The sequence below is a fragment of the Xyrauchen texanus genome, chromosome 15 (assembly GCF_025860055.1).
Source record: "Xyrauchen texanus isolate HMW12.3.18 chromosome 15, RBS_HiC_50CHRs, whole genome shotgun sequence".
In the NCBI taxonomy this organism is placed as follows: domain Eukaryota; kingdom Metazoa; phylum Chordata; class Actinopteri; order Cypriniformes; family Catostomidae; genus Xyrauchen; species Xyrauchen texanus.
Genome location: NC_068290.1, coordinates 23,964,660 through 23,979,698, shown reverse-complemented (window position 1 = coordinate 23,979,698; position 15,039 = coordinate 23,964,660). Strand labels below are relative to the sequence as shown.

General features: G+C 40.3%; 1 protein-coding gene across 4 annotated transcripts in view; it reads right to left on the bottom strand.

The window, feature by feature from the left end:
• The window catches only part of shc1 (SHC (Src homology 2 domain containing) transforming protein 1), a 44,964-nt gene that overhangs the window by 17,984 nt on the left and 11,941 nt on the right, over nucleotides 1–15,039 (bottom strand). The window contains exons 2-4 of one of the 4 annotated variants that reach the window (XM_052144485.1): nucleotides 13,231–13,272; nucleotides 3,176–3,340; nucleotides 412–482 (exon numbers count right to left, since the gene is read on the bottom strand). In XM_052144485.1, the coding sequence (XP_052000445.1) occupies nucleotides 412–482; nucleotides 3,176–3,340; nucleotides 13,231–13,242 (248 nt within the window). In that variant the 5' untranslated portion in view covers nucleotides 13,243–13,272. Of the gene's footprint in view, nucleotides 1–411; nucleotides 483–3,175; nucleotides 10,466–13,230; nucleotides 13,273–15,039 lie in introns of those variants that run through there. The other 3 variants (XM_052144486.1, XM_052144484.1, XM_052144483.1) reach the window with 3 other exon arrangements.

Sequence of the window (15,039 nt, the reverse complement as noted above, 5' to 3'; positions counted from 1 at the left end):
CAAACTCTGAAACCGACATTTCACTCTGTGGTCAGGGTCGCTTCTATGAGGTGCCATATTGGACCAAAAAAAAAGCAAACCACATGAGAGAGATTGACATTGTTTGACATGCTGTGTCTCGTGTGTTTGCGGTGTTTTAATTGCAATCCAGTTATGTTATTGTGATGCACTGCAATGTATAACATCGTAACGTATATAGCAATGTGTATCATATTGTGAGGTAGTTGGCGATACCCAGCCCTAATACTATGGTTACCAAAATGTTATCTAAATCTGACAAAACTACCTTTGAGGGTATATTTTGAAAATTTTGAAGGTAAACATTATTAATAAATAAATGTAAATAATTAAGTCAATGGTATAGCTATCTAGCTAAATGTGTGTGAGTGTGTGTGTGTGCACTTGTATTACCTGGTAACCTGAGTTCTGGTGTTAAAGTCCAGTGCCCTCATTGACTGCAGCACTTCCACGCAGCCCATATACTGCAGCAAAAACAACATAAAAACCCTTTAGCCATAGCACTTCCTGTTTCAGCGCAGCCCCCAGAGCACAAGTCTATAACCTCACTAACTGAGAGCTGCTGACAAAATATGGTTAACAGTTGCACAGATGCCTCGTGTCAAGATTATCGGAGTTGGCCAGACAGCTGTAGTGTGTGTTGGTAAACGCATGTGTGTTTATGAGAAATTATGCTCTAATTAGGTAATACTAATCAAATTGTTGTTCTCGATATAGTTGCTGCCTGCAGTCTGCAGTCAGAGGAGGCTTCAGATTGGAAAATGCTACATGTTACAAACTTGATTCCATTATGCAGATTAAATGGAAGCTACTTCCTGTAATCAAATTATTCCTGTAGCTCAACTGGTAGACCATGGCAATAGGAATGCCAAGGTTATGGTTTTGATTCCCAGGGAACACACATACTGATAAAATGTATAGCTTGAAGGCAGTATAAAAAGGCAGAAACTTACTCTAGGCAAGTACATGAACGCAGATGCGAGAGCTTGGCCATCGCATTGCCAATGCGCGGTCCAGTTGAATATGCTTAATGTGTGTTCTTAGGTTACCATGGCGGGAACAAACCTTAGTACTCAAGGAGTTACCATCAAACATCTGTGCCATTAAAGAAGATGTGTTATTATTCAGGTAAGTTGCAGTAAATATATTCACTTTAACTTAGAAAGCTTAATATACACTCACCTAAAGGATTATTAGGAACATCATACTAATACGGTGTTTGACCCCCTTTCGCCTTCAGAACTGCTTTAATTCAACGTGGCATTGATTCAACAAGGTGCGGAAAGCATTCTTTAGAAATGTTGGCCCATATTGATAGGATAGCATCTTGCAGTTGATGGAGATTTGTGGGATGCACATCCAGGGCACGAAGCTCCCGTTCCACCACATCCCAAAGATGCTCTATTGGGTTGAGATCTGGTGACTGTGGGGACCATTTTAGTACAGTGAACTCATTGTCATGTTCAAGAAACCAATTTGAAATGATTTGAGCTTTGTGACATGGTGCATTATCCTGCTTGAAGTAGCCATCAGAGGATGGGTACATGGTGGCCATAAAGGGATGGACATGGTCAGAAACAATGCTCAGGTAGGCCGTGGCATTTAAACGATGCCCAATTGGCACTAAGGGGCCTAAAGTGTGCCAAGAAAACATCTCCCACACCATTACACCACCACCACCAGCCTGCACAGTGGTAACAAGGCATGATGGATCCATGTTCTCATTCTGTTTACGCCAAATTCTGACTCTACCATCTGAATGTCTCAACAGAAATCGAGACTCATCAGACCAGGCAACATTTGCAAAATCTCTTGCAAATTGTAGCCTCTTTTTCCTATTTCTAGTGGAGATGAGTGGTACCCGGTGGGGTCTTCTGCTATTGTAGCCCATCCGCCTCAAGGTTGTGCGTGTTGTGGCTTCACAAATGCTTTGCTGCATACCTCGGTTGTAACGAGTGGTTATTTCAGGCAAAGTTGCTCTTCTATCAGCTTGAATCATTCTCCTCTGACCTCTAGCATCAACAAGGCATTTTCGCCCACAGGACTGCCGCATACTGGATGTTTTTCCCTTTTCACACCATTCTTTGTAAACACTAGAAATGGTTGTGCGTGCCAGTAACTGAGCAGATTGTGAAAAACTCAGACCGGCCCGTCTGGCACCAACAACCATGCCACGCTCAAAATTGCTTAAATCACCTTTCTTTCCCATTCTGACATTCAGTTTGGAGTTCAGGAGATTGTCTTGACCAGGACCACACCCCTAAATGCATTGAAGCAACTGCCATGTGATTGGTTGATTAGATAATTGCATTAATGAGAAATTGAACAGGTGTTCCTAATAATCCTTTAGGTGAGTGTAGACAGTTCACAGTAATCTCACTATAGCACCCCTTGTGGCAACATTGAGAAGACAACACATATTGCATTGTGTTATGAATTGCTGTCTGACACATTTTGGCATGAAATCGAGCTTGCATCACTATATGAGTCTGCGCTCACGTACTTGCGTATAGTAGTTTCCGCCCTTAGAAGTGCCCGTCAAATGCATATAATATATATCTAATTGTAATGTAACCATCATTTGAACATTAACAGGGTTACTGACTTTTCCTGAATTTCCAATCATTTATGAATACAAAATTCATAATATATATATAAATAGCCCTCATAAAACAGTTTTGGCAAACCCCTTTGGAAAACATGCTGCAAATTTTCCACACATTATTTTCACTTGCAAATAAGCTTTGCGCTAAACTCTTCATTGACAAAAGATTTGCTGCAGGTTAACCACTACTGATGAAAAGCTGCAACCTTCTAGCAATAATTTGCAGCAAATTGCTAAGCTCATTTGCATATTAAAATAATGGGTTGCAAATTTGCAGCATGTTTGACAGAACTCCAGATTTTTGTAAGTTGAGATATTGCACACACAAAGAACAATTTCATAATGATGATATCAGAACACTGATGTAAACAACTAAGAGAGGCTGAGATCAAGTGAGGCAGAGAGAGAGCTAGAGAGATAAGTAGACAGATGGAGAGATTAGATCTAATCAAATGAAAGGCAAAAAGAGAGGAAAAACTTAAGAGGGAGGGAAAGTAAGTAATGAGACGGAGGGCAGAGAATTGGACAGACAGACCCATATAAGAATCTTACCCTGACTGTGTAAGAGACACCGGTGGTGCTGACCACATTGTCTGAGTGCAGCCAGCCTCGTATGGGTTTGTTGACAAAGGAGCCTTGCCGTGTCCACTCGTCTCCGCCGAGCTGGCCCCCCTCCACACGGGCCCTCCGCGAGGCCCCGCCCAGCCGGTTCATATCCTGTGGGGGACGAGGAGGAGGAAATGGGGCTGTTAGAGAAATGAGAGGAGGAGAAGAGCTGGCGGAAGAGGTACCGCTGTCTTCTGGAGACTCCCTCAAACCTTGACTGCCTGCCACTCTTGCCAGCCTGCTGGAGGCCTTTAGGCCTGGGAGCAAATTGGAAGACACGCCCAGCCGCAGGGCCCCCATCCTGGGGAAGAAGGAGCAGAGAGTGGTGGGGCTGTTCTCAGCCTGCCGTGGAGAGGAAGGGGGGAGGATTGGGGTGAGAGAGGAGGAAGAGAGAGAAGGAGGGATGCCAGGAGGTGTGAGAGGGGTGAGAGGAGCAGAAGATGGGAGGGAGGGATTGGACGCCGTCTCGTCTGTCGAGCTAAAGGAGTCGCTCCTAAAGGGCGTGTATTTGGTTTTTGGGACAAGTTCCATGTCTGACCACAGTCTCCGTGTCCACTAAACCTCCTTATGTTCTCTTTATATTTCTCCACGTCTCTCTATCAAATCAATAGCTTGTCTCCCCTTATGTTTTATAGTCCTCTTTTTCTCTCCATCCACTGATTCCTTCATTATCACACCCACGAAATGAAAGTGAAATGAGTGCCGACAGCTCAGTCCTTAAGTGTCACAAAAAGGATGAAAAGACCAATGCAGTAAAGAAGTGTTCATCTGAGGAGCTTCAGCTTAGATCACAGAGACGTCCAAGCTGCTGTTTGTCATACAGAGTTTAGAAGAGTTTGCATCAAATCTTAGGTCTGCATAGAGCTTCTTAGGGTCAAATTGTCAAGCATAATTCATTGTATGATTGTCATTAAATTATTGGTATATTTGTATATTCAGTGCTCCAGATTAATTCTGTCTTGGTATGTTTGAGAAAGATGTGGTATGGTTTTTGAACATATACGAGTGTGTATGTGTGTTAGTCTATCTTTGCATTTGCTGGGCTCCACTCTGGTAGCTCTGACAGAGTCCCATAAAAAGCCTATTAGCTGCAGCTGAGGTTCAGAGAGAGGAGGCTTCCGTCAGACAGACAGATCGATAGAGAGTGAGAGGAAGTGGGAACAGATGGATGGAAAAAGCTGAAGTACTGATCCTGTGAACGCAGATTCACAGCTGTACTACAGCAGGTTGTTTATTCTCAAACTATGTAAATTTGTTACACAAAAATACAATATTAAGTTAACTTCAACCATTAAGGTTTCATTGTCCCTTCCACATTAATAAATGTAGAAGGATATGACTCTACAGTATACATCACAATGATTATTTTAATAACTTTCTTTTCCAGTCACTCTCTTTCCCTCCTCCTCCAGATGATTTTGGGACTTTTGTCACCAAGCCGACACCTATCCCTGTCTTTCTCCTCCTCTTCCTCTCTTCTTTTCCAGATCACTTCTGGCTGCACTTCTTTCCCACCCTCTGCACTCTCTTTCAGTCTATCCTCCCTCCTCTCCTGGAAGCCCTCCCTCAGCCTCCACACTGTGTATTCGTCAGAGTTCCTCCTCTCCTCCTCCAACCTCTGCCGCTTGTGCTCTCTCTCCCTCTCCAACACACTCGCTCTCTTCTTCCAGATAATCTCTCGTGACCCCTCTCCCCCTCCCACGTCTTCTTTCCCGTTCTCCAGGCTGTCCTGTTACTTCTATCTTTCTTTAAGAATAAACACCTGAGCCTCTTCGTAATCTTCAAATCAGTCACACAATAATTCAACTGAATCGAATTTCCAGTGTGTCTGTTTACATGTACACCAATATGCAGATAATAACTAAAAATCGGTTGATTAAAAAAAAATCTGACAAAGCAAGAAAGTTGCGTTAACACTAGACTTGAACAAATCTGGTTATTCTCTGCTTATGACATCAAAACGTAAACAGGACAACACTTTGCACACATTTGATAAGCCGGAAAAAACGTGGGTGTTTACATGCACAGCAAAATCAGGGTAATGGCCAGTTGATTGGTATATTAATGGGTGCAAGATCGTGCATGTAAACGTGCTTACTGTGAAAGTCAGAAATGAAATAATTTCAGATTATATAAATAGGTAAATGACCCTGATAAAGAACAGCTTGTAGAAATATGATTTAGAAAAAGACAAACTAGACTCGGAAAGCCCTGAAACCGTTAATTCAAAATTGTAGAGACAAGATTGGTTAAATATGGCTGTATAGAAGATAATATGGGTTTGAGCACCATTTAGAAAACCACTGATAGTTTGAGTTTGGTGTGATCTGAGAAGTTGAGGTGTGACAATCCAGCCACAGGGGCCACTATGATGTTCCAAAAGAAACACGTTTCAGCACAGTCAGGATGACGATAATGAGACCCAACTGGCCAAATCTGAAGTAGCGCCTCCAGAGATCCATTGATACAAGCGCTCATTAGAGGCTGAATGAAAAATCAATCACTCGCTCATTACCCTAAATGACACCTCAAAATCAGGCAAACAGTCTGGGATGGAGCAGCGCTTTATAGATCTGTTACCTGAGTAAAAACCTACTCTAAACGTCAATTAGTAAAGTCATATTAAACTGAACCATACCAATGCGCATCCCCAGTGTAAAGCACTTTACAATCTGTAGAGAGGCAACAGTCTTGTAACCTCTAACGGTTCTGAGCTTTCAGACCAATATATGCAAGGTTACTTTGAACCTCTCAAATGATAATCATTTCTAGAGCTTTTCAGAGAATATAAGTCTGCACTGTTTGGAACACTTTAACCAGCCTTGGACCAAGTCCCACATTTGTCTGGTTCTATGTACAATGTGTTATACTGCATATATTCCATCTCAGCAACCACAGAAATACTTCAAGCTTTTGTTGTTATTTTTTCAGATGTTCTTAAGTAAATTGATTGTTTTTTCTCTATAGCACCAGTTTTTGACCTCAAAGAAGCCTTGGGCCTGCATAAAGACAACGTATCTCGCCTTCAAATGTACATATGCAAGATCTCCAAGCCATCCCAGCAAAGCCCATTAGATGTGACTGGCAGTCAAAGACAGGGTTTGTCTATCATCTCAGCTGGAGTAAAACAGCACCCTGGGGCCCTGCGATTTAAGAGCACTGAACTGCATTGATAAAGCTACACTTTCTCATTGCAGTTCTATCGGGCCAGATGAGCTAGGACCCTTAAAGTTGATAAAGAATTAAGGTAGGTTAACTTGCCTGCTATAAGTAGTCTTCACAGAGGCCCTCGTTGCAAGTTCATAAACTGCACAAGTGATTACAATGACATGGCACAGATTATGTATCTTAGTACTGCAGAGCTCGCTGTAGTCAGTATAGTCCAAACAGCATTTGACTGGGTGCTCAAACAGAAGTGTACAAGGCTGTATTATAAAGTTGTTTATCGTGCCATGACCTTGTTGCTGACCTCAACATGGCACAGAAGTTGCACAGTGTTTAGAGAACTAGTACAGAGAAGTAAAAAGTAGACATCCAAACAAGCACACTATAAAACATTTAAATAATATCAGTAGCAGTATAGAGAACAATGTTTTAAAAGCAGTAAAACAGACCAATGGAAACCTAGTTCGAGTGTAGCACCTGTCCGTGAAGATAATGGCAGAATCCCTGATTGGATATGATGATTTGCTTTAGAATTGAGTAAACGTGATTTGAGTAAAAGAGTTGTTGCCAAACCAACATTGGCTGCAGTACAACTAAAGAGAGGTCAGGGTCCCTGTTTTTAAGTAAGTTAAATAAAAAGCAATTAAACAGTAACCAATAGCCACAGATAGAGATTGTCTTTTTAACACGGAGTGCTTTTAGTGCATTTACAAATCAGACAAAGCAAGAAAATCATGTTTCGTGAAATTTGAAATCAATTCAAAACATAAAAAGGCATGCACACAACACCTGCACACATTGGATAAGCAGGTACCGTAATAATGCGGTAAAGGTGGTCACATGCAATGCAAAATCAAGGTGGTGGGCAAAAATCAACGTGGTTGTCCGACTGGCTTTTGCTTAAACCTTTATGACCTTACCTGATTAAAGAACACTGTTTAAGGCGTTTACATCATTTTATGCATTATTACGCATAATTGGTAAAAGATTGTCCATGTAAACTTGCTTAATGCCTGGACAACAGTGCATCTGTGTGTTTCTGATTAATGCAAAAGTGACATTGGTTCCAACACAGAGTGACTGACACAGCAAAACCTGAGTTTAACTACATCGCTTTCAACAAGACAATAATACAATGCAGTAACAAAGATATAAACTGTGTGGAACCATAAATCAATTTTTAACTACAGTAGCATAGGATGACATGCAGGCATCAGTCAAAAGATATGATAAATAGGACCACAGATGCACTAAAGCTTTAATTAATTGCAGCCAATGTCTTATGTGATTCTACAAAGTATATTTTTGATATATAAAAAGACTGAATGAACGAAAGATTGAGCACCTTGAAACCTGGTAAGGTCTTAAGATACAACTCCCTCCTAATATGTGCTATATGAGATTAAACTTTAAGTCCAGCTGAAACTGTAACTTTGGATGCTGCAATGCACTAACACTGATGTTATGCATCCCCAAGCATTTGAACTTTACATGGCAACTGGACTGTTGCCATGGTAACAGACTGTGGAGAAATCGTGCGAGACAGAGTCGCGACAGAACCCAAACAAAAGCAGACAAGTTTTGCCAACATAAAACCTGCCGTCTCTCTCGCAGTCCAATCAGACGGTTCGGAAACTCCTGGAGAGCTCGGTTCTGAATCACTGCAACAAAGGGCAGTCTGAGCCACTGAGAATCAATGGCCTGCAGAAAACACTGGCACAGGACAGGAAAGTTTAACCACTGCCACCAATACTGCAAAGGTAATAAGTGTTGACATCCCAACGCAAAGAGCACCAGACACACACACACACACACACACACACACACACACACACACACACACACACACACACACACACACACACACACACACACACACACACACACACACACACACACACACACACACACACAGAGCGCAGTCGTGGCACTGCTCCAATGAGGAAATCAAATATTGCTCAAGCGTGCATGCACACAATCACGGACATACTCGTACTCATACTTCCAGATAAAGACAGCAGGACTCGCAAACACCTGATCCCTGATCGGGAGATCTATGAAAGCACCTGAATTACACTACAAATAAAGACATCTAAAGGTTTTGCATAAAAAGAACCTGATTTTTGTCTGCATAACAGTTAAGAAACACGAAGAATGATTTGTCAATAAGACATTACTATCTCCTAAAAATATCTTGAAGAGTTCATAAATTGACATCAAAAAGTGAAATCTTTCAAAGAGTTTAAAGAGTTTTTTTTCTTCCCCTCACTGTGCAGTTCAAGTTCATCTGTTGTTGCAGAACGTTTGAGAAACGTTTCCTTGAATTACAAAAGAGAGACGGGCTGAGAGTCCATCTGTAGTCAGATTCAGGCTAAAAATGATCCTGCACGATCAAATCATAATCATGTTAATATTTATATGGTGCCAGACAATCCACCTCTTCCCTCACTCGCTAGCTCTCTCGCTCAGTCCCCTCCCTGAAAAAAAAAATTCTCTCTTTTATCCATTTCTTCTTTTGTCTTTCAAATCAGTCACGTTGGCTCTCCTTCCTCCCTTGTTTAGCAGCAGAATCTTCCTCCCTCACTTCTAATGAAGGGCACAGCGGTTTCCTTTTGTTTTCCTCTCATTCCTCCACAGTCTCTCATCCTCACCTCTCTCCACCTCTGTCTATGTGTGTGAGGAGCAATGCAGCTGACTGTCCTCTACCCTCCTCTCCTCTGTGCTCACGCGCTCTCTCTCTCTCTCTCTCTCTCTATGATGCTAGTGCTAATTCCGGTTTCCATCTCCCTTTGCGTTCTTACCCCCTCCCTCCCTTCCAGTCTCTCTCACTCTCTTCTTGCAGCGTCGGTCATGTATGAATTTCTGAGAGCGTGCATGCATGCACAAACAGCCCCAGCATCTCTCTCTCTCGGTCTCTCTAATGCACACATTTATGATGGGGGCATAGAGAGAGTGAGGGGAATAGATGAGTGCATCTATGGATGAATGAATGGAGGGGAAAAAACAGATATGGTGTCTGCTCTCAATGCTCCTCCCATGGAAACTGAAGAGCTTGTGAGTTGGGGTGAGTGGGTAAAGTATCATCCTCTTTCTTACATCTCCTGAGCTTCACATCATCTTCACTTCTTCTGACAACCAATGACAAATTAAAGGGATAGTTCACCCTAAAAAATAAAACTTTTTTATTATTTACTCACCTTCATGTAATTTCAAACATCTATGACTTTCTTTCTTCAGGAGGAACACAAAAGGTGATTTTCCTTACAATGAAAGTTAAAGAGCAGCACCAATGTTTTCCAGAATTTCTCCTTTTGTGTTCCACAGAAGAATCCAAGTCATAACGGGCTTGGAATGATATGAGGGTGAGTACATGACAGAATTTCATTGTTTGGGTGAACTCGCCCTAAAAGACTCATCCACATTCAACCACATCAATAAACTAGCATAGGCTAACGTTCTTGTTTAGCAAAAACAAAATGCAGGTCATTTGGTAAATACTCAAGGTTATCTGCGCATCAATTCTTCTAACACTGCAAATATGCTTACACATCCAGTCCAAGCATGAAATAATTGCCTATTCAATGTGGCAGAAATATAACTAGATGAATGGTTTGTGTATCATTCAGCCAAGTGACCTGAATCTGGGGTTACTGAGAACAAGTCTCAGCTAAACTACAAATCCCAGAGTACACTGGGGAAAAGCAATCTCTATTGACACTGGGGACTGCGGATGCAGGAAAGGTGCATTGATTCAGTTTTCATATAGTTTCTTCCCTTTCACTAGGTGCTGAAATGTCTGTTGGAAACATCTGGAGGGAGGGAATTTTTGAGCCTAAACAACACATCACAGTTCTTGGCTCCAGGGCATGGGCATGTCTGGTGAGCACACATACACTCAAGGAGCAGTCCGGGGAAGGGGGAAGGATAAAGAGAGAGGGAGAGTATGCAAAAAAGAACATAAAAAAAAAAAACACGCACGCACATATAAAGAGACACAGCTAGACAATGATCATAAGAGATGTATTATGCAGACATTTATGGCAGAGAGACAATAACAAAAGGAAGTATAAATACACACATGATTACTGCAAAAAGAAAAAAAAGATTAAATAGATACTTTATTGACTTTTGACTTTGAAAAACATTTTAAATCAAGGGCTTAAAGGGAGTTCACCCGAAAATGAAAATTCTGTAATAATTTAGACCTATATACTCTGCCAGCCTCAGTCAAATTTGACTTTCAATGTATGGAAAAAGAGATGCAATGAAAGTCAATGGTTATCGAGGCTGCTTTCTGTGCTTTCCTGCATTTCTCATTTTGGTTTTTCGTGGAAGAATTAAAGTCATACAGGTTTGTAACAACATAAGGGTGAGTAAAGACAGTGTTTTTTATTTTTGGGTGAACCATTACTTAAAACAAAAAACTAAATAAACAATGATCACTTTCAAGACTTTTCAATTCATAAAGATTTCAAGAATAAGGACAAACAAAAATAAAAAGATACCTCACAATGAAGCAAAGAACCACAGAGGAACCCACACCAAGTGAAACAAGACAACAGTTCCATACACAAAGACATGCTTTATTAAGGTTGGGAACAGAGAAATGGATCTTATTCAAAACTAGCTCCATATTAAAAGAATAATCACTAAATAATGGAAATGAATTATTTTCATGACATTATGTTAACGTCAACAGCTCAAGTATCTACACATACTGAACTTCGTTCTAAAATACTCTTGACGTTGTTTCCTGCACGCAACTGTCTGCAGTGCTATGGCAAAATAAATTATATTTGATCGGATTTGTGAGCATGCTTTCAGCATTTAATGTGATGAGAGAAAGACAAAGCCAATGAAAAGACAACTCATAATTCTATTGCATTCTTCTTACTGGTTGGAAGTTACAGAAAGCTTCAAGAATTACAGAAAAATCTTCACATTCAGTTTTTGTTTGAAATTGTAGATTTAAGTTTCCTAACGTCATATTTCCCAAGTTAATAGAACCGGAACTGGAATCGACATCTCAATTGTAAATCGCCAAATCCCTTCGAATTCCCATCCCTACTCTTTAATCATTATACAATTAAGCCATGACAAAAAAGATGAATCAGATATAAGGTAGATCAACAAAATAGAAAGAAAAGAACATGAGCAACAGTAATGAAAAAGACAGAAGAAGATACTCATGTAGCACCCAAACACAGATCCAAACACCCATCCCATCACCTGGTGCTGTTGGGAGTGTAACCCTAGGCATAGAGGCTGATGATTCTCATTAAGGTCAATATGAAGGTGTTTTACCTTGAGACCCGCCCTGTCCTGATAATCTCAGATAGGATGGATAGGAAGTGTGTTAACAATTAAGAGAGATGCAGAGCCAGGCTTCATGGTAAATCTAATAACCTACATTTTCAACTCCCTGCAGAAACAATGTTGTGTAAAAAGAGCTATGTGAATGCATGTGTGGAATGCAGTAAAAGGTATTCATAGACCACATTGCCGCAACACTTGCGCTAGATTTTCTCTTCTGCCCCGGCTCATTTTAATAAATCTGTCAGACTGGCTTTTGGTGCTGCGTAACTTTGAAAGGGAATTCTGTCATAATTTACTCAACCTCATGTTGTTCCAAGCCCGTATGACTTCCATGGAACATCAAAGATGAAATTTAGTGGGGGCCTGGGTAGCTCAGGGAGTATAGCCGCTGACTACCACCTCTGGAGTCGTGAGTTCGAATCGAGGGGTGCTGAGTGACTTCAGCCAGGTCTCCTAAGCAACCAAATAGTCCCGGTTGTTAGGGAGGGTCGAGTCACATGGGTAACCTCCTCGTGATCGCTACATGTGGTATCGCTCTCGGTGGGGCGCGTGGAGGGTTGTGCGTGGATGCCGCGGGGAATAGCGTGAAGCCTCTACGCGCGTAATGTCTTCGCAGTAACGCGCTCAACAAGCCTAGTGATAAGATGCGTGGATTGACGGTCTCAGGTGTGGCGGCAACGGAGATTCATCTTCCATCACCCGGATTGAGGAGAGTCACTACACCACCACGAGGACTTAGAGCACATGGGAATCGGGCAATCCAAATTGGGGAGGAAAAAAAACGATATTTAGCAGAATGCCTGAGCTGCTCTCTTCCATACAATGAAGTAGATAGGGACCACAGACTTTCAAGCTCCAAAAATTATAAAAAAAAGAAAGAAAAGAAAATGTTGTTCTTCACTGAAAATCTTGCTTGACAGATGTGGTCACCACTCAAGTTTCATTTAATAAAAGGAGCAGTTGGACATTCTGCTATAAATATCTCCTTCCGTGTTACAAGGAAGAAAGATGGTCATGTGAGTTTTGAAACACATCATGGTGAGTAAATGATGACAGAATAAATGTTTTTGGGTAAACAATTCCTTTAAGAACTGTCTTAATTAAAAATGTGCAAAAAGCAAAAGGGAGCATAAGTAATCGAAACCTATTGTAACACTTAATAAAATAACTCATAACATTTTATTCAGCACTCTTTACTATGAGGCTTGTAAAAGCATGTTGCCTCACACTTAATATAGTTAAACTTGCTTTAATGATACGCCCAAAACATTCATGTAAGGTCTGGCCAAAACGTTAGAAGACAAAGAAACCATATGCGTTAAAGAAGGTGTAATTGATGTTGGGTCACCACTGAGTAATGGTTTTAGGCAGGGTTTATAGTAATGTTCTGCTACAACTTGTAAATCAAAAGTGAAAGGAGTGTACAATAAACCAGTTAGGTCAGGATGTTTGGTAATATTGGATCAGCCTCCATGCCTTTGGCTATAAATGTGTGTCTGTGTATGTATCGGAAATCTTACCACATACTCCATTGGAAAACACGCTTTTGTGTATCAGTTTTCCTAGAAAGTGCATGTAAATGTACATTAGCATGTTCATTCAAAATCACATGACATATCAGCAAAGCCACCAATCAAAGTAAGCCTTCAATTAGCCTTGGGCCAAATCAACAGGGAAGGAAAAAAAAAGGATGATTTAATGCCAAAAAGTTTTTTGGATTGATCCAAACAGCACTTGACTGGAAAAATACTAACTTGTTTAGCAACAGGCATTGCTCAGGTGTGCATTTTGTGTGCATTGTGTGTGTGTGTGTGTGTGTGTGTATATGAAATTATGTTCAAGGTCTCAATTGGGGTTTATGACAAAAGACTTTCTAAATTAGTCCCTTTACCTGTAGCACCTGGGAAAAAAACATCACGTGACAGTTACCTGCTCTAATTAAAGCCAACACACAAGTACTGTAAATGAGGCTGCAATTGATTGTGTCTGATTAGGAGTACACGCATGCAGAGGGTGTGCATTAAATCTGTCAAATTAATATTCCGAAATAGATGCAATTAATAAAACAAAACATGGGTGTCTCAATAAAAATTGTAAAGGTTGAATTTCCTTTTAAATTGACAGTTTAAAAAATGCACTATTGCTGCACGAGATGCTGAAAAAACAGTGAAACACAGCGCAACTGTCAAATACATCTGTCTAGTGCAATCATAGAAAAAGATGAACGTCTTTGCAGTGAGCAGCTCCGAGATGTGGAGGTCTTTAGCAGTTGTGTCTAGACTATTATTTGCTCTCTTATCAGCATCTTGCTGCATTAGCATTAGGTATAGGTACAAACAACCATTTTTTAAATATTTAAAGATAACTATGTATAATTATATATTTATATAAATATGTATAATCATTATATATTGAATTATTGTTATATAAGGGGCTTTCTCTGCAAATATTTGTAAATACGATTAATCGTGATTAATTAATTAAAATACTATTTTGGCAACATATTTTAATGTTTAAAGTTACTTTTTATTTTAAGGATTAAAGTAATTTTTTATTCAATTCAGAAGTGTTGGCTGTCTTTAGTTACTAGTTGTCACATGAACAAAAATACTGATTTAAGTTTCTCAAACTTGTAGGTAAACAATTGCGGTATCGTAAATAAGTTGTGTAAATTCAGTAAGCACTCCGACTGATTAATTGAGTTCATTCAATGAAGAATTCATCAGATTGATTCAAACAGATAACCTGTCAGTTGATGAGTCGTTTGAATTGATTCATTAATAGAACCAGATCATTTGTTCATCAACATGACTACGCTGTGTGTGTTTTTTCAAAAGCAACGAACAAACACAACGCAATCGAAAGATGTGTAAATCGCATGTAATCTGCAAAATCAAAACTATAAATGATAAAATGTTATAAATGACAAAATATAATTCCTTTTGCTGTGGGGCTGGAGATTAAATAGCGGCAGGGCATTTAACATTCAAAAGCACACCTTGTCTCTTGAAATCAGCCTAATAATACAGGGCTTCCTTAAGACCAATTAGTTGACTAATCATTCCAGCAACCAAACAACTATTTAATTTTTAACATTTGCAGTTTTGCTCATCCCTAAAATAAACTGAAAACAACATATTAAAGACTGTCTGAGTGTGTGCTGTGGATATGGTCATGCTCAGTCAAACCAAGGAATGAGAGGAATGACCAGACAGGATGGGAAATGGGTATGTATGCTCTAGCTTGCCTGGCTTTTGTCTCTAGCACACACAAGCAGACTGAATCAATGACAGGGTGCACATGTTCCAGCCTGCTGGGAGTTTAATCAG